Raw genomic sequence first — 25639 nt, 5'->3', positions numbered from 1 at the left:
TGAGTACGCAGTAGGTACTTAGTGTCCTTTCACTTGAAAATAATGGTAGTTCCTCCCGATTTTCATCTATAGCTTTTGGCCAGTCTCACACAAAACAAAAGAATAGTTTGAGAAAAAGAAAAGCATTTTCCTTGTATCATTTTGGGTATAATTTGGCCAAATTCGTATCGTCTCTGAAGGTAGAACATTTTAGAAACATTATTGCCCTCATTGTGGTAGAATGTGTAATTGTAAAGCTTCAAATCCACACATTCCAGTAGCAACTGTCAAGTCACCAATTTCGATTTTTTAAATCCCCTTTACAGCTTCAGTTTCTACAACACAATCCCACAGCTAATCGCTACTATGTCACAGATACACATACAGAATCACTGGGAAGAATGGAGTTTGTGGTTAAGCTTTGGAATGGATTGCTGTACAAGATTTAAGGTTGGAATGACTTGGCAGAGTTTTGTTTAGAAATAGGATAGAGACCTCCGTCTGGCATGGTTTAGGCATGGTCTTTGCCCCCTAGAGTGAAATAGTCCTAGGAATCTGGAATTTTAATATAAAAGAGTTCTGAATTTTTTGTAACATAAACCCTTACCCTGGTGATTCTCAACCAGGTGTGATTTTACCCCCTCAGGGAACATGTGGAAATGTCCGAAGACATTCTTGGGTGTTCGAGCTGGTAGGCATCGCTGGAATCTAGCATGTAGAAGGCAGGGATGCTGGGAAGCATGCTGCAAGGCGTAGCAGAGACCCCCACAGCAAACAGTTACCTGGCATAAAAGAGTAACGGTGCCAAGGTTATAAAATTTGCCTGAGCCCAAAGCATGACTTTATTCTTAGTATGTGCCATCAATGATTTATTTTCTAATCTGTGAATTATCAATCCAGAGGTTGATAAAAGCATCACTAATAGAAACATTTTCAATACTTATTCTGTCTGTTGGGCTCCAAATATGCTGTAATTGGTCATCGTAAGTAAAAATATTTCAATAGTGGGCATGTAAAGCCGTTATGCTTTTTCAGTCTCCCCTTTCCGTATGTAGCAAGCAGGCAGACAGCAGCAATAGCCCGAGGTAGAGAGGCAAAATAGACCTCGCATTGGTCCCTGAATATTCTAAAAGAGACATACTTCACACATCAGTGATAGACTCTGCAGTGTATTTATTGTATCTGAGTGACAGTAGTTTTCAGGGTACTTTTTCTTGTATAAGGAAATAATAATAAACTAATAAACAATAAATAACACATTTATCATAATAAATTATAATTTATAATAATAATAATAAATCTCATTAATTCTTTTCAGTATCCTATTTTCTGTGAGTCTCTAAAAATAACTGATTTACATGGATTGAGTTGGTTTCCCTATTAAAATCAATGGAGAAGAACTTTTCTTTTTTCTTTTTTTTTTTTTTTAAGATTTTATTTATTTGACAGAGATCACAAGTAGGCAGAGAGGGGGGTGGGAAGCAGGCTCCCTGCTGAGCAGACAGCCCGATGCGGGCTCAATACCAAGACCCTGGGATCATGACCTGAGCCGAAGGCAGAGACTTTAACCCACTGAGCCACCCAGGCGCCTTGGGAAGAACTTTTCTTATCATTCTCTAAACTCAGTATTAACCCTCTGTCTGTTAAATCCTGAATTACTGCCCATTTTGCACCATGTTAAAAGTGTCTAGCAATCCTCCCCAATGTGGAAATCTTTTTCCCATTCGACCCTGTGATTATATAGTCATTTAAATATTTTTCAAAATTTTTCCCTCTGTTTTGATTTTTGCATATCTGGGACTGATTTATACAGTTTCCTTGTTCTTCAGAAACTCAGCACAGAATAGCATTGTGTAGAAATGAACGCAAACCATTTCTTTCTTTCAGTTTCCTTCTTTCTTCTATGTTCAGTTTCTTTTTCTCTACTTTATTACCGTGTTTAGCTGTCAAGCAGAAATAGTTGTTCTAAGTTTGGTGTTCCGTGGCTTATCTAGTGTTTTGGGTTAGCTGTACTATGCAATGGGCCCGTTCTGGTATTGTTTGGAGAAAAGTTCCTGGGCTGCTTGGGGCATTTTGTGAGCGGCAAGTAGGAATGAGTTTAACAGGTGGCCTAAGGAATTTTTTGATGAAGCACAGAGGTCCATGAAATTAAAAAGTTTGAAAAGCCTTCTTGGGAAGTGGGAAAGATTTAAGGGTATCATCTCAACTTTTTCACTGACGTTGACCTTTCATTTGGACTGGTTTGAATGTGTAGAGTTAACATTGTCAAAGACATCCACCATGTCATTGGCAGATCTAATGTAGGTTCATTTCCTAGACTGTTTAATTCTCTTTCAAATAAGTGGTATTTCAATCCACTATTTATTAAATGCCAACCGATAACCAGTTGTTCGTTGAGAATATAAGATAATTATGTGTTCAGCTGTAAGTTGTGGGATGCAGAGGTGTAAGCTCTCTTCCCTCCCCTTAAAGAGTTTACAGTCTAGGTGGAAATGCACTTGAAAGAGACAGCAAGGAAAGGCATATAATTAAGTGTTAAATGGCACAGCGCGGAATGCGAATGCATTAGGGATTCAGACAGAAGAGATTGTGCAAGAGTTGGAAGTAGGAAGGAATACTAAAGGAAGAGGTAGAACCCAAGACGGGCCTCACAAAATTAATACAGAAATACCAAGACACCGGCGTTTCACTCCTACGAATAAGTGCCTGGGCTTTAAGCATCCCTGACTTTTAGCATCATATTCAATCTCTAATTTTAATTGAATATCCGTGGCTGATTAATATATTACCCATAAGAAGAAATATAGTTTAGCCAAAATAGTTTTCCTTTACATGTCTCTAACACATTCAAATACCTATGAGAATAACTTTTTAAGCTACTTTTTTTATCTTGGAAAAGAAAATAGCTTGATGTGTTTTGGTAAATAATTGTGTCCCTGTTGGTGATCTGCTCATTCCCAAGCAGATGGATTGCCGCTTTACAGGCACTGTGATAATAACCCCAAGAAAAGCAGTTTCTTTGGACCACAAGGATAATAATTGAACTCAAGACGAAACATTAAAACAAATGTTTCTATGAAGATATTCTTTTTTCATAGCTATCTGGTAGATTACTAATGAAGAGGACACGTGAGGAGCTCACATGAGTCTTTCTCAGTTCATTCATCCCAGTTTAATTCAGTATGGTTGTTGATTTAAGGCTTTACATACTGATGCTTTAGAGAGATAGTTAATCATCTTTACTTTTTAAAAGTTTTCCATTTACCCTTCTGTTCTGGCTTGAGTTCAGAAAGGTGGTCCAGTTGTACAGGCAGAGGACTTGAGACTGACTGCTCTTTGTCATTTAGTCCAAAAGTTGACCCGTGTCAATCCCATGGGTCACGATACTGTTTTATTAATTGTATCATGGAATCTTTCTTACTTGATCAGTAGTTCATACAAATAAATAATAGTAGAGGTGGCCTTTTCTGTTGCTGACACCTCAGAGGTACTTTGAAGCAATACTTTTTTAGATTTAGAGATTGTGATCATTTCTCACCATCCTTGATGGCCATTGTATTCCTCTACATTTGATGCAAGCCCAAACCAACTATGTGTCTTCGTATATTATTATTTGAAAAATGAAATCTGTTAGATCTAAGCAAGATGTATTCGTGGATATTTTGAAATTCTAAAGGCTGTCTCCATTGCAAAATGAAGAGTTCCAAAAGGAGTACTAGAAACCTAACCCACTAAATAGTTCATGGTTGAGTGTGGCTTTTTTTTTTTTTTTGCTTCTTGCTGCAGAGCTATCCATCACACTCCTCAGCAGACATCAATTCCAGTCTTCCTCCGATGTCCACTTTCCACCGTAGTGGCACAAACCATTACAGCTCCTCTTCCTGCACGCCTCCTGCCAACGGGACCGACAGTATAATGGGTGAGTCATAGAAATGGTGATTCTGACGCCGACAAGCAAGGTCAGGGTTTAAGAATACAGGACCTCTTTTTTCTCCTCATCATTGAATAACAAGTAGGCAATGAGTATTTGTCACATAACTGAATGAAAATACAGCAACCAAACAGAAATAGTCATTGGCTTGTCCATAATCACTTTTTTTTTCTTTTTTTTTGGCATCACAAGAAACTGATATTTGGCTACTTGGTTCATTGTGAGCTATTAGATTGAACAAAGGTTGAACTAGGCCAAAACTACCTTGCTTCTCACACTCTCCAACAGTGAGCAAAGTGAACTTTTATAAGACAAACCACTGAAGACTAGTGAGATGGGGAGCAAGTTAGCTCTTACCAGTAGTTATTGACCCCTTCCCAAATCCAGTCAACCGTGCTAGGCTCTTAACCATGACATAGCACAGTCTTCCAAAGACAAGCTCCTGTGATATTCATGGGTGATTATTAATAACTAGATGGCTTCACCTCCTGGAGAATGTGGCATCGTGGAGTCTTTCAGAAGGGAAGAAGCAATTTTGCCATGCAGAGGAATTCCACAGCCTGACGTTCTAGGGTCTTTTTTTTTTTTTTGGATTTTACTTACTTATTTGACAGAGAGAGAGAGATCACAAGTAGGCAGAGAGGCAGGCAGAGAGAGAAGAGGAAGCAGGCTCCCCACTGAGCAGAGAGCCCATGCGGGGCTCGATCCCAGGACCCTGAGATCATGACTTGAGCCGAAGACAGAGGCTCAGCCCACTGAGCCACCCAGGTGCCCCGTTCTAGGGTCTTAATAAAACCTCAGCCTCCACGGGTCGCCACTACTCTGGTCCCAGCTCAGCCTGACACCTTGTTTGGCCTCAGGATCTCTTGCCGTGGGTCCCTGATGGGAACATTAACTGTATGTTTTAGAGAGAAGAATGTGTGACAGAATAATCCTACTGTTTATTCCCTTTAGCTCTCTGCAGTTTTTCATTTTCTTTAGAGAGTTCATGGGAGTTGGGAAAGTGGTGTGAATCACTTATGTGGCAAAGTTTTTGATGAGAGGGAAGAAATGTGCTTTGAAATGTTGCAAATATAATTCTGCCTAAATAATACACTCCCTGCTTATTCAATAATATATTTCACACTTGAGATGAGCCACCTTCGCAGCCCGTCGCTATCATGTCTCACTAAGAAGCAAATTTACAAGAGTTTCCATTTTCGTAACTTTTCATAACAAAGCTTCTACAAATGTGTTGCATCAGTTTGACCTTGGAGAGGAATGGACAGAGGTCACTTGGGGAAGTTGGGTTAGCTATCAATGCAGTTTTGGCAGATTTGAAAAACAAGAAGAAAGAAAGAAGTGCAGAACTGAAAGGGTGAGAAAAGCATATTTCATTTCAATGTGGTTTGACAAATGGAAAGCCCCTTTCTGTAGTCATGAGGTCTCGATATAAAGAAGGATGACCGGTCATTCATCCTCTTACACGGCAGATTTCCTGTCTACTTGTGGTTTGAGTAATTTTCTTTTTTAGGAAGGTATAAAGGTGGAGCAAAAGCTTGAGTTGAGGAAAACATACTTGGGCATTATTTGAAAAAAATTCTGTGTTGAATGATGTACAAAACAGTCTTTCTGGGGAGCAAGGCACCACAACTTGGGAAGAAAGAGATATTTTGAGATGGAGTCATCATTCTTCATGAGCTGTGGTCAGCATGGCCACAAATCCCAGTGGGACTGAGATTTGCTCTATTTGAGATGGTTGACTCATCATTAGCCTGTGGATGAACAGGAATGTCTGCTGTCCTTCTTCATTGGGTCTGGGCAGCTATGGAGCGGTAGGTGACTTCTGCATGCTCAACCACACACTAAAGATGGAATGGACTTGTTATATGGACCACGGCGGCCCTGTTGAAGTGGAGGGAGGGTCTCTACAATATTAAAAGAGCCATAATTTTAAAGGAGAAAGTAAGAGATTTCTGGAACCCAGAAAAAGGTTTTTAAGAATAATTTTATTACATAGATTATTACATAATCATGGGTATACTTGTCAAAATCTATTAGCAGAATGTCAGAAAGCTTTATAATCTTCTCGGGAAATAAGTAGACATGGTAATTCAGCTTTTTGGAAGAACAGACCTTTATTAACTTGCATAAATGCTGTTATTACTTTAGGATTATGTTAAGGGGGGGCGTTCTAGAATGTTCTTTCTTAAAATATGTCCTGCGATTTCTTACATTAAAATACAGAGGAAACTTTAAATAGGATAATAAAGTCTTGGTATTGCATGGTGACGAATGGCTCATGTTTCTTCCCACTTTAATTTTCTTGGGCTTTGGATTGATTTTCAGAGTGTGGTAGAAGTCAGGGATGGCAGCATGTCTGTATAACAAGAAGAGAAGATTTCTCTTCTGATGTTAGTGATACTTCCCTAACAAACAGTATGGATTAATAGGATACATCTGTAGACTTTTGAAAATATTTGGCATATACTCACTCATTCTGAAATGCAGGAAATAAAGAAATATTACATTGCCTATATCTCAAAGAACAAACAGAGCTAATTAAATAATTGGTAAATAGGGAACACATAGCCTGACACATGTTTGAGATTACACACATGATTCTGTAGAAAATGACTGTAAGCACTACTAATGCCGTAAGAATGGGGTTCAGGCACTAACACATGGACATCACATTTTTCAAGTTTTCTTGGTGAAAAAAGTGCAACGCAGTGCAGTCTTTTCATAAATGGCGTTGATGGCTTAGGAAGTTGCTTTTTTTTTTTCAGTTCAGAAGGAGATCATTGCCCTGCTTCTGAGTTTCATGTTATAGTGTGTCCTCCTGGCCACCAGTGAATGTCCTGAACTGATCACAGAACTACAAAATGCATGCGGAGCGAGGGGCAAACTTAGAACCATCAGAAGGTGACCCCCTGGAATCACCTTGTCCCTCTTTCTGTCCTCTGCATTTCAAAGATGGCAGACGCTTGCCAAGGCTCACAGTGGCTTGTTTGACTTTGGTGAGGTGATCACTGTTTCTTGTTTTGTTGGCTTTTGTCCTTTAATGCCCAATAGCATTTTTTGAGAAATAAATGCTTAAGAAGGACAAAACATCCCGATTATCATAAGCGGTTTTTTTTATTTTTATTTTTTTTTTAAATGACACATCTACCCATGGGTTTTTGAGAGAATTGTCATTTATTTTAGTTGGGGCACGGAGTACTTTCCTTCAAAGCCTTGCCAGTAAACTCTGGAGGTTACAGTCAACGTTTCTGAACCGGAAGGGTTCATTAGGCTTCCGGGAATTACATGACTATAACGCACAGGACACAGCTTGGATTCCTTCTGGTTGGGCTGGTAGAGTAGTACCCCGCTGAAGAGAAGAGCCAGATCCAGAGTTACCACCATCAGATCCTGTCAACTCTGTTCCTCAAACCCTTCCAGGGCAATGCTGCTGGCTTTATATCAGAAGCTGCCGGGGCCAGGGCCTCACATGCCGGCATGCACGCAGAGCAGGAAGGGGAGCAAGTGATTACAAGCCAACCCGTAGAGGATAAAAATGTCTAGAGGGTAGCAGCCGTGACATATATGTTGCTATCTACATATTTCCTTCTTACCTGCAATGCCCAATATCCCGTCTGGACCAAAAGGTTTGAGAGCACTGCCTAGCCTAACATAGTCGCCCAAGATTTCTCAAGGACAGGAGCGCCCCAGTACCCCACTGGGAGATACCATTTGTATATATTCCCAGGGCGTGACCCCTGGTTGTTTGGGACTCCACCCCCTCCCTTCTTCTCGGAGGGAATTGGGCATAAAACTAACATTATTGTTATAATAACTATTATTGTTCCATTAGCCTTTAACTGGCCTGCTTTCTAATGCATGGAACTTCCCATGTTTTTAAACCTCAAACCAAACAGTGTTGAAGGAACAGACTACCGTGATTGATTTAATGCAACATATGCTAAAAATTACCCTGGAATATCTATCTGGTTCCTGAATTAATCTGGCTTACAACTTTCACTTCTAATGACATGTTTGTATGACATGATGCATTGTAGTATGTGGCTTTTCTAGTAGAAACATTATGTCCATTTCCCCTTGAGGACTTGGTTTCACAGTAATTTTATTATTAGAGTAGTCATATAATATTCACTTTGTCTTTTGTAAGAATCTCGAGCCTTCAAATACAGTTGGGTGATGAACAGGCACAGAACATAAGAGTAATATGGATTTTATCCAGCAGTGACATGGCATCTTAGTTACAAAGACCACCAACGGAGAACAATAAACTAGTTTGATTTAAGTCTTCTTGTCCATTTCCTGCACATGGTCCTGGGGCCCAACTCCCCCCTTGAATTCCTAGGAATCCCTCCTGCTAAAAATTAGTGCATTGTGGCCTCTATTTGAGTCTTTACTCTAAAATCGTGTGTAGTAACAATGCTGGAGATGCTCCTTCTTTTGTCATCTTTAGAGAGATGCACTCATGGCTCATTTTGGAAGCATTATGCTGCTTCTCATAGTTTAATCACATGAAGGTCACTTGGGCACAGTTCGAAAAACCCTCAATATTAAAGCAGTCATCATCTTTCAGACAAATTCACTCTGAATTGTAGTTCTTATTCCTTTTAGATCTTCCAATGTTCCCAGCCCGAGGTTATGGGTGTGCAATAAAGGGATAACCCATTTTCCAAATTCTGATTTTCGGTAGCCAGTTCCCAGACACCACTCATCCTGGTGTTTTGATTAGGGTGTGTTCTAATAGGAATTGCTGTTTCCACAGAGCGGAGACGGAGACCAAGGGTGGTCCCACATGAAACAGAAGGTACCAGACCCTTCCTTCTGCTCCATCTTCTAGCCAGCAGCAGCATCTGTGTTCAAACCATCTGAATAATGCTTAGGGGGCTGGCAGTCTCGAATCCCCCTTCAAAATTGCAGTTCCTTTTAATAACTGCTCATCTTATATTCATATTTACCTTACTGCTTTAGAGACTGTTTTTTTTTTCTTGAGCAAGAGAAATTGATTAGAGCTAAAATAACAAGAAATCAATCTCATCTTTACCTAGTAGGGGCAGTAGTTTCTGCTTCTCCTCCTATTATATGAGCATTTTGGCAATGTCTAATGATATGAGTTGACAAAAACTTGGGCCTAAAACAGGAATTGAGTCCTGTCACATGAAAGCCATAACACGGACCTGATGAGCACAAAGTTTGATTAGAAAGTGTATTTTGCCAAACACGACCCATTACTTCTCAGTATAAAAAAGAGGATGCTACCTGATAATTTAAATTCACTTTCTGATTATGTATGTCTTTTGACATAGCAGTCACACAAATAAAAAGAGAAATCTTTAAGAGAAGGACCAATGTAGCTTAACGTGTTCAGAGGCTCGGAAATGTGTCTTCTCCCACATTTCCTGGAACAGAACAAAAGGCATTCCAACTGAAAGGGCAAATTGGCCCCAGTATGCTGCTTTGAAATTTAAACCCTTGGGTTTGGCCCTCCAGCTGCTGCAAGGTAGAATGGCTTCATGTGAAAAAATAGTCTGTTCTTATCAGTAGCTTCCATGAGTAGCCTTTGGAGTTTTCTGAAACATTCTCATGACCACATGGGGTAAGAAGTTGATTCTAGTCTTTATTCTACTTCCTGAGTCCTAGTACCGCACTCTATAAAACAGGCAGTAATAGAAAGTTTAGTTGGGAAGGTGTAGTACAAAAGAAATCATAACGATCTCATCTTCTCTCTTCTCAAGTGTATTTTATATATATATATACACGTACATATATATGTGTGTGTGTGTATATATATATATGTATATACATACATAGAGAGAGAGAGAATTTATTTTTTAAATGTCCCTAAAATATTTCTTTTGGTTTTCATGAAAATATATTTTGAAAAATTTGTCGTCCTCATGTTAAAGTTGTTTAAAGGAAGATTTAATCTTTTGAAAGCTACTATTGTAGCAAACTTTATCTGTAATTGAAACAATAGCTTATCTTTTTTAATTTAGATTTTTGTGTTAGTAGATAATGTAATTTTTTTCGGTGTGGCTCTGAAATTCCATTTCACAAAGACCTGTTTTTTAATCAAGCAGATCACAAATTTGTTTGACTAAAAATCTAATATTTAGGTATCTGTGATAATATTATTTCTGTGGGAAAAAAAAAGTATCTAATTGCCCCCAAATACCATTCTAGTACATGCTGAAAAAAATGTGAGTGCTCTCTGTGCTTTCAAAATCTTTATTTTTTTCTCTTTAGAATTGTCTTTCATTTTCAAAGAGCTCCTCAATGCAGAAATTTTCATTTCTACATAAGATATAATTTCAATTAGCTCTTATACTTAAATATTTTTAATATTAGTGGCATCTGGGAGCTCCTTCCACTAGCTCATTGTATGTCTGACTCATTTCAAAAGTGTGCTTATACTTATAATCCTTAGCACTAATACTCGATATACTTTTAAAAGTGTGAATTTGTGATACAAAAAAGAATGGTTTTGTCAGAGGGCAGTTGCATTCCTTTTATCGCATACCAGTTTTCTTTCAGTTTTAGTAATTAACAAATGAATATGGGTGTGGGTTTTGTTAAACAAATAAAGCACACCTCAAAAGATTATTGAACTGACATACCCAACGTTATAACCCTATAAAAATAGCAAGCATAATTTAACTATGCTAAGCAGAGGTCAGGAGAATGAAATTATAACCTAGAGAAGTAGCAAATTCAACCACTTGAGATCTGACCCCACTACTCCATTTTACAGATCTGGAAGCAGATGACACATTTGTCAGCAAGTGTGCTCTTGGGTCAAGGAGAGGACTGGAAATTTTTTTTTTTTTTTTTTAGATATGTCAAGTGCAATGAAGTTCTGTTTGGATTGATCAGTGGACTTCAGATTTCCTTTTTTTGTTTCACAAAATAGTGAAAGACGGCTCCTTGGAGTTTAATAGGTTTTATTTAAACACTATGTTTATTTGCTAATGTTCAGGCCTTAATAAATATCATATGCCAAATGTTCTAAGTGTTGTATTAATACTGTTCAATAGAGCTGATTCTTTAAATTCCAGGCTGGAATCTACGTTTTTTTCATGATAGTCCTTGGTTCATCTATTTTGTAGTAAAAAATACCAATATTTAAGATGACAGAGATAACTTCATGAATATGTAGACTTATTTTATCTCTGGAATTCGAGACCATATTGATTTTTTTGTAGCATCACAGTTCAGATTTTTTTTTTTTGAACGTAAACACAGACTTGAGTATATGTAGAGTATGTGTTATTTAAAATATTAAAAATATTTTCTTGCCTAGGAAGCCAGACCCGTTATAGAATTTCTTTTATTTTTGCCAAGAAGAGCACCTCGTTTTGCTAGGTATCAAATTTTTTAAAAACCGGAAAGCTGGCATAAATTATTTGTGAAGACAATTCCATTGACTCTCTGAAATAGCGAGAAGAGGCACAATTTGAGGACTTCAGAGATGTGAAACGTACTGCTTACTTCGTAGCCATGAACCCCCTGGGCTTGCGCGCTTGCTACCATTCCCCACCAACAACTCCTAAGCAACCAGGGGGCCAGTCATAGCAACTGGAACACTTCATCTTTAAACCAAGGTGTCAGGTTTCTATTTTATCTGTAAAAAAAGTAACATGAATATATTTGACATCTACCTCAGCAAACAAATTAATGCTAATTAAAGATTAATGTGTTGTAATTAGCATTAAAAATGCAATTAAATTGTGAGTAAATGGACCAGGAATAGAAAATTGTTAGACGTCTCACTGCCTGGTTTTTCATATTCTGCCTTTTGTTTTTGCAGCAAATAGAGGAAGCGGGGCAGCAGGCAGCTCCCAGACTGGAGATGCTCTGGGGAAAGCACTTGCTTCGGTGAGGAAATATTGACTTTGGACTTCATATGTACCATTGTGGAAGGGTGAACTTTAATCAGAAGTGGACATTTGGAATTGTAGAAAATGAATGGCAAATAGCCTTGATTTCTGGAAATGCTAGCTTTCTTGCAGAATGGTGGTGGGAAAATTTGAGGAGAGAGCTCTGAAGCTTCCAGGGAAAGACTGACCCTTCCAGGTTGTCTCCTCTCAATGGTGCCAAGCAGTCCTCAGTTACGGATTTGTGGATATTCTCAGGGCCTTTCGCTGTATAGATCTTCTGTCTTGATTTCTTATTTTTCTCTAAAGTCGTATGGTACTCATGGACTGACTAAGACTGATTTTGCAGGGAGCAATTCTAAAACACTTTGGGAAAGGCATTTAAAGAAAAAAAGAAAAAAGACCATACCGAGCTCTGTGAGAAGTTGTCACATAATTGGCACCTGGGGACTCAGTTTCTTTGCCTCACCTGTCTGCTGCCAGGAGGCTAGAATTGAGCATGTCTTGCATGTTCACTAGTGATAAAGTATCATGCCTCGTTTGTGTGAGGGAGTATGCCTGTTGTTGTCTGCAAAAGCTAAATGTGGCCATTTGCAAATGTAAGTGGGGATTTGTTGCTCTAACATTTCGTCTCTTTGGTTAGCTTTTCCTTACCATTGGGAGCATAAAGTAAGTTTAATTCAGCATTGTGACCTAAGTGGAAGTTTATACTTCATCTGCGCATTCTTTTTTTTTTTTTCATTAAAGATTTTATTTATTTATTTAACACAGAGAGATCACTAGTAGATAGAGAGGCAGGCACAGAGAGAGAGAGGGAAGCAGGCTCCCTGCTGAGCAGAGAGCCTGATGTGGGACTCGATCCCAGGACCCCGAGATCATGACCTGAGCCGAAGGCAGTGGCTTAACCCACTGAGCCACCCAGGCGCCCCTCATCTGCGCATTCTTAAGCCTTGGCATTAAGTGCCTTAATCGTGGTTGAGAAGGAGTTGGACAGAAATCATAGAGATGATGCTGTCTAACCTGTTTGATGGAGGAAGAAAGGGGGGCTTGGGGTGTCCATATGGCTTGCTCATAGCCACGGAGCCACAGTAGAACATGGGAGGGAAAGCACAGTCTACTGACTGTGGTCCAGTACTGTCCCGCCATTTTACATGAGCTCATAATTCTTAGTTTGAAAAATTAAAGTGTTAAATCTTTCATTTTACGATATTGGTACTAGAGTCCATTGTTTCGTGTATCTTATGACTTGTAATTTTTAGGTGAATTGCAATGACACTTGGTTATTTAAGGAATTGTTGATTGTTTATTCCTAATAAATGAGGGTGTGTTTCTTTTTTTCTTCTTCCCCACTGTTTTTTTTTAAGATCTATTCTCCAGATCACACTAACAACAGCTTTTCATCAAACCCTTCAACTCCTGTTGGCTCTCCTCCTTCTCTCTCAGGTATGTACCTAAATCCAGTCCCGTCATAATATGAGTGTAGGAGAACGATTTCCCGTTCGTACTTCCTGGTCTGGCAGGTGGAAACTCCCTCCCTCCAAAAGCTCAAAACAGAACATTTCTGAACAGAAAAATGGAAAAGTCTGTCTTTTCCGCTGCCATATGAAAGTACAGCCATTCACATCCAAAATTTTTCTCAAAAATTACATGTTTTTAGAATACATCGGCATATGGAAAACTTCCTAAACTTGTCTTAGCTCTGTAGAAGATATTCAGCAGAATAACATACTCTAAGAAGACATCTCAGGTGAGAAAACCCAGTTAATACAGTCAGGAATATGAATATAGATTATATAGACTGTTCAAAAGGATCATTTCCCACGGAAATTTTAGGCTTTCCACGTGCCCTTTTTAAAGTCCACGTCCTTGACACGATAGAGGAAAACTCTAGTTGTGTGAATAGAGAAGTAACTGCATGGAGTAAAACAGGATGTTTGCCTTAAAATATAACATATTAGTATGACCTATGGCTTCAAATAATAAAATTATAAGTTGATGAATTATGTTAGTAAAGCGTTCCACTTTTCAGAGGTCCATTTAAGAGGCTCATTGCCCTTCTTGTATAAATGCTTCCAGAAGGCCCTATCTGGTGCGTGTCTCTGTTCTTGGAAAGGAGGACAGTTGGCTTCCAAAAAAGCATCCGAATCTCATCTGTACCTGATTGAAACTTGACCTTACTGTAATTTATAGTGACGTCACTTGCCTAAATGCTGCCTCCTCGATCCCTGTTACTCCCTGCAGCAGCTCTCACGGAGCATCATAAACTGGGTTCCCTGGTAGAAAGCGGGAGGTTTCAGACTGCACAAAGCTTTCAGAGGCGATGGCCATGGCTTGGGCTGGGTGGCGGGGGGGGGGGGGGTGCCGAATATCCGCCTTTTCCAAGCCTCCATTGATATGGGGTGGGGGCTGCCGCAGAATAGAGAGGGGTAGCTGGACATGGAAGTCTGCCTGTCCCAACGGACAGAATTGAAACTGAAAGGACACAGAGATGCTATGAAGAAGATCAGGGAACTGCCATGACACATTCCCTGTGACAGAAAAGGAACGGGAAGTTGAGAGGTGTTACCCACTCCTGGGTCAGTATTCCACTGCAAGGCTCTGGGACGTGATCACCAGAGCCAGTGTCCAGAGGCAACATGGAGCCCAGTGAGGCAGGTGGTGAGGGAGTCTGAGCAGGGAGAACTCCAAGGTCTCCATTTCCAACAAAGCAGCTCTAATTTCATCTATTTTATCATTTTGGGGGGAAAAATCTAGAGTCTAATACAGTTTGAGAACGACTATTTTGGTCCGGTGCGCTGAGGTTACAGATGAGCGTACGAAGGCCCGGAATGGGGACGTGATTTGCTGGGGCTGCACACACGTCAGTACCAGAGCTTGGGCGACAGTCCAGCGCTCCCCATCCTGCCACCCCATTTCTAATGGGGTTAATGACGAGAAAGTTCGGATGCACAATTCATTCCAGAAAATGCCACACACATCCAAATTCTGAGCAGCGTGCTCTATGTGGGAGACAGAGAAACAAGGCCAATGCCCCATGAAAGACCCCATGTTAGGAAGAGAGAGCTTTACGAAGATGTAAACATGGGGATTAATTGCTATTTTCACACTGAAAGTAGCTGGCTTTAAAAAAAAAAAAAAAAGAAAAGAAAGTAGCTAGCTTTGTCCATATTCTGTCACTGCAAGTAATTGAACAAACTATCCGACTTTTATTTAGCATAAAAATACACATCCATGCACACCCAGAAATGATAGGAAGAAGGGATTTTTTTTTTAAATGCTAAGCACGTCAGGAAATAAGATTACAGTGAGATCACAGATTTTTTTTTCCTTTCTTGAATGATTTCTTAGTTTCCACACAGAGTATGCATTACTGTAAGTTTAAAAGTGGTTTTTATTTTGTAGGTCAGACATGTAATATTTATTGTAGCAGGAATCAAGTTTAGTGGATCACAAAATAATTGTTTTCTTCAGAAGAAAGCAGTTACTTATTACTGTTGTAATATTGAGTTTTTAAATTTCCGGTTTGGTGGATCACTGCCAACTAATCTTAGTCCCTTAAAAAGTTTTGAAAGGCTTATCCCTCCTTAAGGATCATTTTTAAAACAAGTAGCAATGCTGTTGTTTCTTGGTGAGAGAATTTTGGTTTCACAAACTGGCCTTCTATGAAGGGGTAACAAAATCCCCCCTTGCGTTCTTAAAAGTGCCTTGACTATTCAGCGATCTCTTTCCTTCAGGAGGAACCCTTCTCTGGCTTAAATTCAGAACCAATTGGACGTTCCCTTTGGGGAGGAAGCCCGAGAGAATTCGGGGTCTACATCAAGTTTGAAACTACGATGTTTTCCTTGTCCCAGAATTCTTGTCTGGGGAGTTTACATGTATTTTTCTTAATTGTCCAAATGAAAATAAGCATTTCTGAAAGAACTGTTTAAAATATCTGCGAGATTGTTTTCAGATTATATAGATCTCATTGTAATCTCCATGCTAACATCAGCAGGCACAGCTGTTTGGTCTAGAAACGGAGGACAGGCCTCATCATCTCCTAATTATGAAGGACCCTTACACTCTTTGGTAAGTCTCATCTGCTAATCTCTCCTCTGGCCATTTGGTGACCATGTTTCTCTTTTCACATCTGCTTTGACTCTTAGTCTCATCTCACTAACAGAAACTTTAGATCGATGTTAAGCACACAAGTTTGGTGAGAGCTAGAGTTATTAGACAATTATTTATTCCTGTTTGTAGATTAGAACCCAGATTCTACTACAGTGTAAGACCCAGGGCTGCAAATACCTAAGACCAGGTAAGAGATTAAAAATCTTGGAAAGACAGCGGCATCTGCCCGGTCTTTGGGAACAGTCCCTGTCAATGAGTTGTTAATTTCCTAATACAAGAGTGCTAGTGTTTCAGCCGAGCTGCCTAGCCGGACCATTTGGAGATTCGATATCCCTCTGCTTTCCTTCCCAGAGTGGCAGGCTTATAGGCGTTCTCCTCTTGACCTCTGATAAGAAGCCTACTGTGTGTTTCCTCGTTCACTTTGGTTCTCCTACAAGTAACATCATGAGATGTCTGCTCTTCCAGTAAGGAATAGCTGAAAATTTCCATGGGTGTAATTAATATTATAAACACTCCCATGATGATTCAGTGTCTGACACTCTGGTCTTTGTCAGCTCATGGTGGATGTGGCTGGAAATCACCCTGCCCTGGGTGGCCTTTGGTCAGTGTGTGAATCAAATGGGGGAGAAGTAACAACAAGGAGCTCTTAAGTCTTTCAGAGGTGGGTTTCCCTCGTTTCATCCCTATTTTGAGATAGAACATGGAAGAGGCATCGATTGATCTGTCCATCTAATTTAATGTCTTGTCAGAAGCTCAGCATTTCCTTTCTTCCCTTCTGGCTTACTGTTTAAATTAAGGAAAAATCTAAAAATGGAAATATGGAGGTGGATTCCCCTTGGCTCTGGCCTTCCTTGCTGTAGTGTGGGATCACCCAGCTATGCATTTTAGCCACTAAGGGCAAGCACAGGGTAAGACAAGGTATACACTACCTGCCCTGCCTGCGTTAATTAATCTGTAGCCCACATCCAGATAATCCATAGTTTTTCTAAGTGTTTACCTGCACTGGTTATTCTGGGGGACCCATCTATCGAAACTAGGTTATGTCCAACTATAGAACCATAAAGACTCGGTTTATAGTTAGGAGCTCTAGCTTTAGTTCTCTGAATACTCAACACTCACAAGGTGATTAGCAAGCAGAAACTGCTCTCTCTACCAGGAAGCTGTGGGCCATGAAGGGTGATAGTTACACGTATTACTTCTCTTCATTGCTCACTTGCACACTTGGAAGTATGTATTACCGTTCCCTTTTTTATAAATTATGACATATAGACTCAAACAAGTTTAGTACCTTTTCAAAGATTTCCTAAGTAACAGTGAAGAGTTTAGGGGAGGTCCCTTAACAACAAAGCCGCCCCACATCAGAATGTTCTGTACCATGGACTAACTGTATTAGACACACATTCCTTCTGTCAGTATAGAATAATTCGAAATTGTTTTTCTCAAGCAGTAGAGCTGGTATATCTGTTTGCACAGCCCATTGGAAATCAGTAGGTTGTAGCATGACCTACCACAAAGAGACACTAGAGTTGAAGTCCAAAAACTTAGATTCAACCCTGACTATACCATTTCCTGGCATTGTGTCACCACGTAATGAATACTCAAGTTCTTTGAGCCTCATTTGTGCGGCTACATGGAAAGGATATAATGTCTTCCCTGCTTGCCTTACACGTGGAGAATGAAGATCCAGTCACATGGCATCTTAAAATGTCACACTGCGGAGTGGTATGCAGATGTTTTCTTGCTGTCATTATTGATCATGCTGCAGAAGGCGAATACACATCTACATATCCTTTTTCTTCACCAAAAACTATACTATAGGCCTTAATCTAGTTGCAGAAAACAGGATCCCAGGGGCAGGCATGAAAAAAAAAAAAAAAAGGTCAGTTGGTTTTGAATTATATAAGTTAATTATATAGGTAGTGAATGTTATAGAGTAAGGGCTTTGGAGTCAATTAGAGGTCCCTGGTGAACAATTAATTCATGTCTTCGTGATTCTTCAGTCTTGAAATCTCATACCACTTTGGTTGACAAAGTTTTTGTAATGATTTTTCTGTATCCATTTTGAGTTCCCACTCCCTTTTACGCACACGCTGGTGATAATGGAAAGCACTGGTAAAAACACTGGTAAAAATAGATAGTACTCAATAAGAAATATATAGAGAAATAAGAAATTATAGTCTGCATGCATTTACCTGTCCCTGACTTGGTACTTAGCCCTGTACCATATGCTGCAGGAGAGCTGAAGGAAATATGCCTCCGAGAAGATAACGAAGACAATTTAAATGAGAAACTACAAATACATCGTCTTCCATTGTTAATTTTTGGAAAATTTTAATCAATGCCTGCTAGAATGTTTCTTAAATTCTATAGATTTTTTTTCTGAAATAAATCTAAATTCTCTTTCAAGCTAGTGCGATATAGTATAGCATATGTATGTTGTAATGTCCTGAAAGAATTACAAAATATACTTTGTTCGTGAAAAATAACACTAGGACATACCATTAACATTTTTCACTAGTTTCCTGGGAAGGTCACTGTTTATTTTTTATTCTTGTTTCAAGGAAACACATTTTATTGGAAACATATATTCAGAAACTCAAAGCATGATTTGTGTCCACTCAAGTTTTACTTCTGTAACCTATGCGTGCATTTCAAACTAAATCAAATTTCACATCATTCATTAACCAACAGCAAAGCCGAATTGAAGATCGCTTAGAAAGACTGGATGATGCTATTCACGTTCTCCGGAACCACGCAGTGGGCCCGTCCACAGCTATGCCTGGTGGTCACGGGGACATGCATGGAATCATTGGACCTTCTCATAATGGAGCAATGGGTGGTCTGGGCTCAGGGTATGGAACCGGTCTTCTTTCAGCCAACAGACATTCACTCATGGTAAGTGAGGAGATTTGTAGACTCTTCGGTTACTGTATAGAATTCAAATTTCAAGTATAAATACTGCTGTTGCTTCTTCCTTTTTAAACAGCTTTATTGAGCTGTATCATTTACTTACCTGCATTTTACCCATTTAAAATTTACGAGCCCATGTGTTTGAGTATGTTCACAGGGTTATGCAATCATCACCAGAGGCTAATTTTAGGATGTTTTACCCCTGGAAAAAGAAAAGAAATTCCCATGCCAATAGTAGTTACTTTCCATTCCTTCCTCTCCCTGGACCTTGGCAATGACTAGTGTGTTCTGTCTCTATAATTTTCCTATCTTAGATATTTCCTAACACTGGAATCATACAATATGTGGTGGTCTTTTCTGACTGGCTAGCTTCTTTCAGTTCGTGTAATGTTTTCAGCCTTTATACATATTTCATCCTGTATCAGATCATCATTCCTTTTTGTTGCCAAACAGGATTCCATTGTATAGGGATATGTTATTATCCATTCACCAGATGATGGATATTTGGGCTATATCTACTCCTTGACGATTATGAATAATGCTCCTATAAACATTGATGAACAAGTTTTTGGGTGGACGTGTGTTTTAATGTCACTTGACTATATACCTAGGAGGACATTGCTGGGCCATGGCCGGTGTTTTAAATTCTTCATCTTAGTGATGTCACCTAGAGGACCCAGCTCGTTTGTACATGTTATATTACTGGCATTTCACATATGAAGAGGTAGAAAGTTTGTTATTATTATCAAAAAACCCAAATCAATGTCTTTCGATTCTGAGTGTGGGAGATAGGAATATGTGGTGTGTTTATCTGTTAAGTATATGACTTGGGACTGTGTGATTTAAAGATATGGTAGTTTATCACTGCCTATTTATGAATAAGTTGTTTATTTAAATAATATTTAAACAGATTTGTCCGTATTACAACTGGAATTTCAATTCTGCCCATGCGTTTGGAAACAATTTTGGAATGCATCCCCCCCTTTTTGGGTGATTATGAAAATTTGGATTTTTTTAAAGATTTATTTATGAGAGATTGAGAGAGCATGAGTGCATGGGAGGGGCAGAGGGAAAGGGGGAGAGAAACCCTAGCAGACTCCATCCTGAGCGCTGAGCCCCTGTGGGGCTTGATCTCAAAACCCTTGAGATCATGATCTGAGCTGAAACCAAGAGTCAGAGACTTAATGGACTGTGCCATCCAAGTGCCCCAAAATTCAGAATCTTCTTAACAAAATGTTAAGTGATGACAACAGGGTGACTGAATGGTGGAGAATGTATTACTAATGATTTTGTGTATTCTGCTTCTTATAAACTCCTGCTTGATCAACAAATACCTTAGTGTCCTCTTTTTTACCTGTAGGCTTTTAAAAAGTTGCTTGGATGAAGGTCTGTCTTCTGTTACCAACATAGCATCTCTTGTTTACTGCTGATTCCAAAAGGGGAATGCAAAACAGGCACAGGTTCTTCTGAGGCTTTTTAAGTCCTTACTCAATAGGATTCTTCTGTCCTCCTTTCAGTTTCTCTTAATAAAAGACTGAGATTGAGAGGACCATCCTGAGCATCGTGTTGTGGAAACCTGCAACCAATTTGAAACCAAAAATACTGGTTTATAAATAGAAACAATGAACTCACTTCTGAAACGTGGAAAGATATTTCTGAATGCCAGAGCTCAATCTTTTTTTTTTTTCTTTTTTGCTTTTCCTTGACCTCTATCCTAAAAATTCATCATTGAGTAAAAATTGTTTGTCTATTCATGGCAGTTGCTAAGAGTTTACAAAAGGAAAATATAGATGTTAATTTAGCTTGGCCTCAGGTAATGTGTTAAATACACTTGGGATGCATAGAATATGAGGTTTTAGTTTGCACAGTTCTTTTCTTTTTAAACTACAATGTTTAAACAATACTGCTTTTAATTAAGAAATCTGGCTTTATTAAAAGTCAGATCTGTGACTTACAACCATTTCTCTATATCTGCTCTCAATCAAGAGAAAAATGGTTTAATTTCTGGAGCTGTGTTCGTTTTGCATATGTTGAACGGGCGCATGGCTTCAGAAAGAGTTTTTTTCCATAAATATGTAAAGTTTGCTCTTAAATACCAGATGGACGTTAAGTGGTTCTTTAAAATAATAAACTACACATAGATGCTCTGGGGGGGACTGTTTGACCTTTGGGTTGCCTCCCCCTCGAGTCTGATTCAAAGGCGGGATGGGAGGAAGGGACCAGAATCATCTCTGGAGACGGGAAGTTGGCCTGACCTGGCTGGAGTGGCCAGGAAGAGGATGGAGCAGAGCAATAATAGAAGGAGAGAAATAATCAGCCAATATTACACAGAAACATTTTTTATTTGGTTTTGAAAACGCTCTGCGGAAGCTAGAAAGCTGCTAGTTTTGCTGGGGAGGAAAAGCTCCTGCTCCCTTCTCTAAAGGCATTTACAATCCAGTCAGGGGCAACCTCAGAGCCAAACCGGGTAATAGAGTCAAGTCCAAACATGTGGCAGGGCAACACCCCGCCACCCTCAGAATCCCCTTTCTTCCCAGAAATACCCGGCAGACCCACAGAGGCTGAACTTCCCCAGCCTGAAACTCGAATGTGTGTGAAAGAGATCGGATTGTCATTTCTTTCCTTGCGCAAACTGGTATGAATTTTCAAACAAAAACATAAGAACAAAGGAAATAGTTTTTGAATTTAGTCAGTCTGAAGTTAGCCTTTGACCATTTGATACATTCCACAATAAAAAGGAAGTTGAAGGGGAAGGGGAAAAAAAAAAAAACAACCCTCCCCCCTCCCCGCCCCCCACAACAACAACAACAAAAAAATTCAAGGAGGATACTGGTAATGTTTTCCACATTTGAATTTTAATACATGAAACAGGCTATAAAACTTTGGCCAGCTGCAGTAAATAAAGTAGCAGTGGGAGGTATGCACCGGAAACTTTGCTGCGGAGAACACTGGTGGGTGTTTCTTTCCAAGGACACACCTTCGTTCGTTGTTCTGGAGTGGAAGCCCGTTACAGTAACTTCAGACCCTTCCCAGGGCTAGTTTTGTTCTGAGCAGATCTGCTTTATAAGTCCCCTTAATAATTCCTCCTGATGAAAGAATAGACAGCTTTGAATTCTCTTGACCTCCATCCTCTTTCGCTTCCTCTCTCCCAGCCTTCTGAAAATCAAAACAAAATGGCTTGATAACTTGGAAGATGATATAAGCATTTCTTTCTAGCAGCAGCTTGAAATCGTGGTGGGGAAAACTGGTTCTGCCTCGGCTGTTATGTTATCTCATTTAATTGCTAACATATTGTACTTAGCTTTTGATTCATAAAATGTTTTCCTTGGAGTTCCGAAGTAGGTCTTCAGTGATTTACTAAGTATTAGTGTAATGAAAGGGAATTTTTTTTTTCACAGCAGCATGGCTCATAACACTAACGTGAATGTTGTAGACTTGCAGGCTTTCTAGATGATATTTGGCTGTGCTCTTCCCTGCCCAGAAACCTTCGCTGGCTTTCCATTATCTACAACATAAAGACCAGTTGATTAAGCCCCATTACCATTTACCAAAAGCCTTCTGTTTAGCTATTCCAATACGCAAAAATTTTCCAGCAAGACCAGTCGGTGCAAATTACCAGAATTTGCCCTTTGCGTTCTCCTTAGGTAGTTCTTCCATGTCTTTAGGGCGTGGCCTGCCCTACTCATTTCCCCCTGTCCATCTCATTCCCACCACTTTCAAGCCTCAGACTCAAATTCTGCCCCTTCCAGGAAGCTCCCTTGTTACTCCACCTGTGACTGTCCATTTTTTCCCCTCCTTCCCAGAGCTCTGTGAATCCTACTGTTGGCTATTTTCTTACCCGGTCATGCAGAACTATCTATCTTTTAAAGGCCTGACTTTGGCCTTACCACCTATCTGGTAAATCCTTGAGTACCATGTCTTACATTAGGTGCTCTGTGAGCATCACCTCAGGCCGTCTTCCCAAGAGCCCTTTGATGGGGGGGGTGGTGATGTCCAGTTTAAGAGTTGGTCGAAAGGGCCTTCTTGGGTTCGAGGAGGCTCAAGTCTAGAAGCCAACCTGAAACTCGGGGACAATGGCTCCATGTTCCACGCCCTTTGTTTATTACCACTAGCCCTCCCCAGAGATGAGCTCTAGCTGCACCTTTCCAGGTAAGAGCTTGCGATTTTCAAATCTTGATCAATGCTCCTTGATGAAAGAATTCCCAGGCCTCCCTTGGCCAAGTTCCTAGGGCAGCTTTTTACCCAAATTCAGAGTTAAAAGATTTTTCCTTCAGTGCCGCGCTATGCTAGATTAAAACCCGCACTGTCTAAACACTTACTCTTAAGTCAGCATATCTGGGCTAAGTGGCATGAGGCGTAAACTCTCCTTACTAGGGTCACGAAGTAGTAAATTTTAAATTATTTCTCTTACCAAAACCACCCACGTTTCCGACAAGAGTCAAAGCAGAAATCTCTGAATGTGGGAGAATAAGGAAACAGGTGGGTTTGTCACTAAGCTAATTAGACATTCTTACCCAGATAGAACCCCCATGTGCCTCAGATACTCCATGGTTAATCCGGATAGTAAATCATTAGGTTTTAATAAATTATTGAAATGACAGTTCTGCAAAAATAATTCTCTCCAGTCTTCACTCAGTGTTCAGATCCACAGATGAGACCTGAAAGCAAGGCTTTCAGATGACCTAATCTCCTCTTTTAACTGAATAAGAACAAAACCCACATCAAAAATGTCTTCCTGTGACTCTGTATGTGCTTCTGATTACTCGCCAGTAGAGTCAGCAATGAAGGGATCACTTAGCTGAAGATTTCCTTCTCAATTAACGTATAACATTAGTGTGGTTCCTAGACCCTTTTTGCTTAAAGTCCATTTATTCATTTCCAGAAACATTTATCAAGAGTGGTTCCCAAACGCCAGGCTCTGTGCTGTCTCTGCTGTCAAGGGGTTCACAGTTTAGTAGAAAAGGAAACATATTTAAAAACAAATTGCTATGGCAGGACAGCAAACCCCATTAGAGGGCAGGGACGCAGCCCTGTGACCTGGGAGGGAAGGATGCCGTTGTTCTTGGTAGAAGAGTAGTGGTCTTCTAAGGATCTGTTGCTCTAGTTGACTTAGGGGTACAGGAACCCTGTAAAACTCCCCACCCACACCCATCTCCCACAGCATCCCTGAGATCCGTCCTAGAAACCCCAGGTAGGGGTGTGGCATGCATTCAGAAACCAGGCATTTCAACTTGAGAAAAAGAAGAAAAAAAAAAAGAAGGCAGAAAGAAAAAGAAAAAAGCCATGCATTTCAGATATAAGCAAATCCCAGTTTCCCTTTGTTCATATAACATTTTTAATTTCAGTTAAAAAGAATTTATCAGAAGAAAATTCATGGGGCGCCTGGGTGGTTCAGTTGTTAAGCATCTGCCTTCAGCTCAGGTCATGATCTGAGCCCCCATATTGGCTCCCTGCTCAGCAGGAAGCCTGCTTCTCCCTCTCTCAATCCCTTTGCTTATGTTCCCTTTCTCGCTGTGTCTCTGTCAAATAAATAAATAAAATCTTAAAAAAAAAAAAAATTCATTAGGTGATAAAGCACCTTGTTGTATTTAATTGACATCTGAACATAGGAGAACTTTTACCACTTAGGGCCTCATACGATAACAACTTAACTTAGTTTTGTTTCATTGTTCTTAAGAGAGGACGATGGAATTCTAGATTCTAAAAGCACCCCAGAAGTCATTTAGCCCGTGGCCCTTATTTTACTGCTGAAGCCCGAGGCCCAGAAAGGGGGAAGTGACCCAAACATGGACGTCCACTAGTTAATGGCCAAGCTTGGATAGAAACCAGACAAGCCAGCAGGGAGAGCAGCACTCTTTGTACCAAACACCACACCACTGCAGTGAACTTCCTCTCTAAGCCAACACCATAGCAGTTTCAAAACTGTGGCTGAGGCTACAAGGAAACCCAAGAAAAAATTATTTTGATTATTTTATTGCAGTATAACTAACATACCATGTTATCTTAGTTTAGGTGTATAACATAGTGATTCAACAAGTCTGTGCATTACTCAGTACTCAACATGACAGAAACCCTTGGCTCCTCTTTAATTGTTCCTTGGCTTCATGCAGCAGGAGACAGTCACAGGCAGGCATGTGGTATCTCGGGGAGCGTTTACTGGTACGTATAGTCGTGATAGCGGCAGAAGTCAGAAAATGTTTCAATGAAGGTCTGACCCATAGAGGCTTTGTCATCTCTGTCTTGCTCCTCTTACATTTTCACAATTTGACTCCGTAAAGTCGCATGTATATTTGAGCAGATGCCGCATTTCTAAGCAGTCATTACCGTAGACTCTCAGGGATCTTATCTATCCTCTCTATCCAGATCCCCCTAAAATCCCCTGCCAAGCGGTCATCCAGCCGCTATCAGCCCCCTTCCTCCAAGGATAAGTAGCTCTTAATGACCACAAAGCCCGTTTCTATCAAATGTTGGGAAATTCTTCTTTATGTCCAGCCCAAATTTACTTCTCTCTGCAGTCCTCATTTTTCTGCCTGCTGAGGTTACCCCTAAATCAAACCCAACAAATACATTAGAAACTTAGAGGTCTTTGAAAATGGTCTGGTCAGGTTTTTTTTTTGTTTTTTGTTTTTTGTTTTTCTCTAGACTGGATATTTTTATCTTCAAATATTTGCCACCACCCACCCACTCCCCTCCCCCGGTTAAAGTTTTGATTTTAAGACTTTCTAGGGCATTCTCCCTGTTTTAAAAGGAATGCTTTCTTTTCAAGGACTTTTTAGCCTGTAGAGTCTCAAACTGAGCACAGTGCTTAAGGAGTCCTCAGGGTGGGCTACGGTGGGTC

At 39.9% G+C, this 25639-nt stretch overlaps 1 protein-coding gene across 21 annotated transcripts in view; it reads left to right on the top strand.

Moving 5' to 3' along the window:
• TCF4 (transcription factor 4) overlaps nt 1–25639 on the top strand; it is a 349439-nt gene that overhangs the window by 303580 nt on the left and 20220 nt on the right. For all 21 annotated transcript variants that reach the window (XM_046024546.1, XM_046024539.1, XM_046024540.1 and 18 more), the window contains 5 exons: nt 3766–3898; nt 11715–11782; nt 13146–13224; nt 15773–15849; nt 18583–18786. In XM_046024546.1, the coding sequence (XP_045880502.1) occupies nt 3766–3898; nt 11715–11782; nt 13146–13224; nt 15773–15849; nt 18583–18786 (561 nt within the window). The remainder of the gene's footprint in view (nt 1–3765; nt 3899–11714; nt 11783–13145; nt 13225–15772; nt 15850–18582; nt 18787–25639) is intronic.

This window comes from Meles meles, chromosome 12, assembly GCF_922984935.1.
Source record: "Meles meles chromosome 12, mMelMel3.1 paternal haplotype, whole genome shotgun sequence".
Classification (NCBI taxonomy): domain Eukaryota; kingdom Metazoa; phylum Chordata; class Mammalia; order Carnivora; family Mustelidae; genus Meles; species Meles meles.
This window is presented reverse-complemented; position numbering and strand designations above follow the sequence as displayed.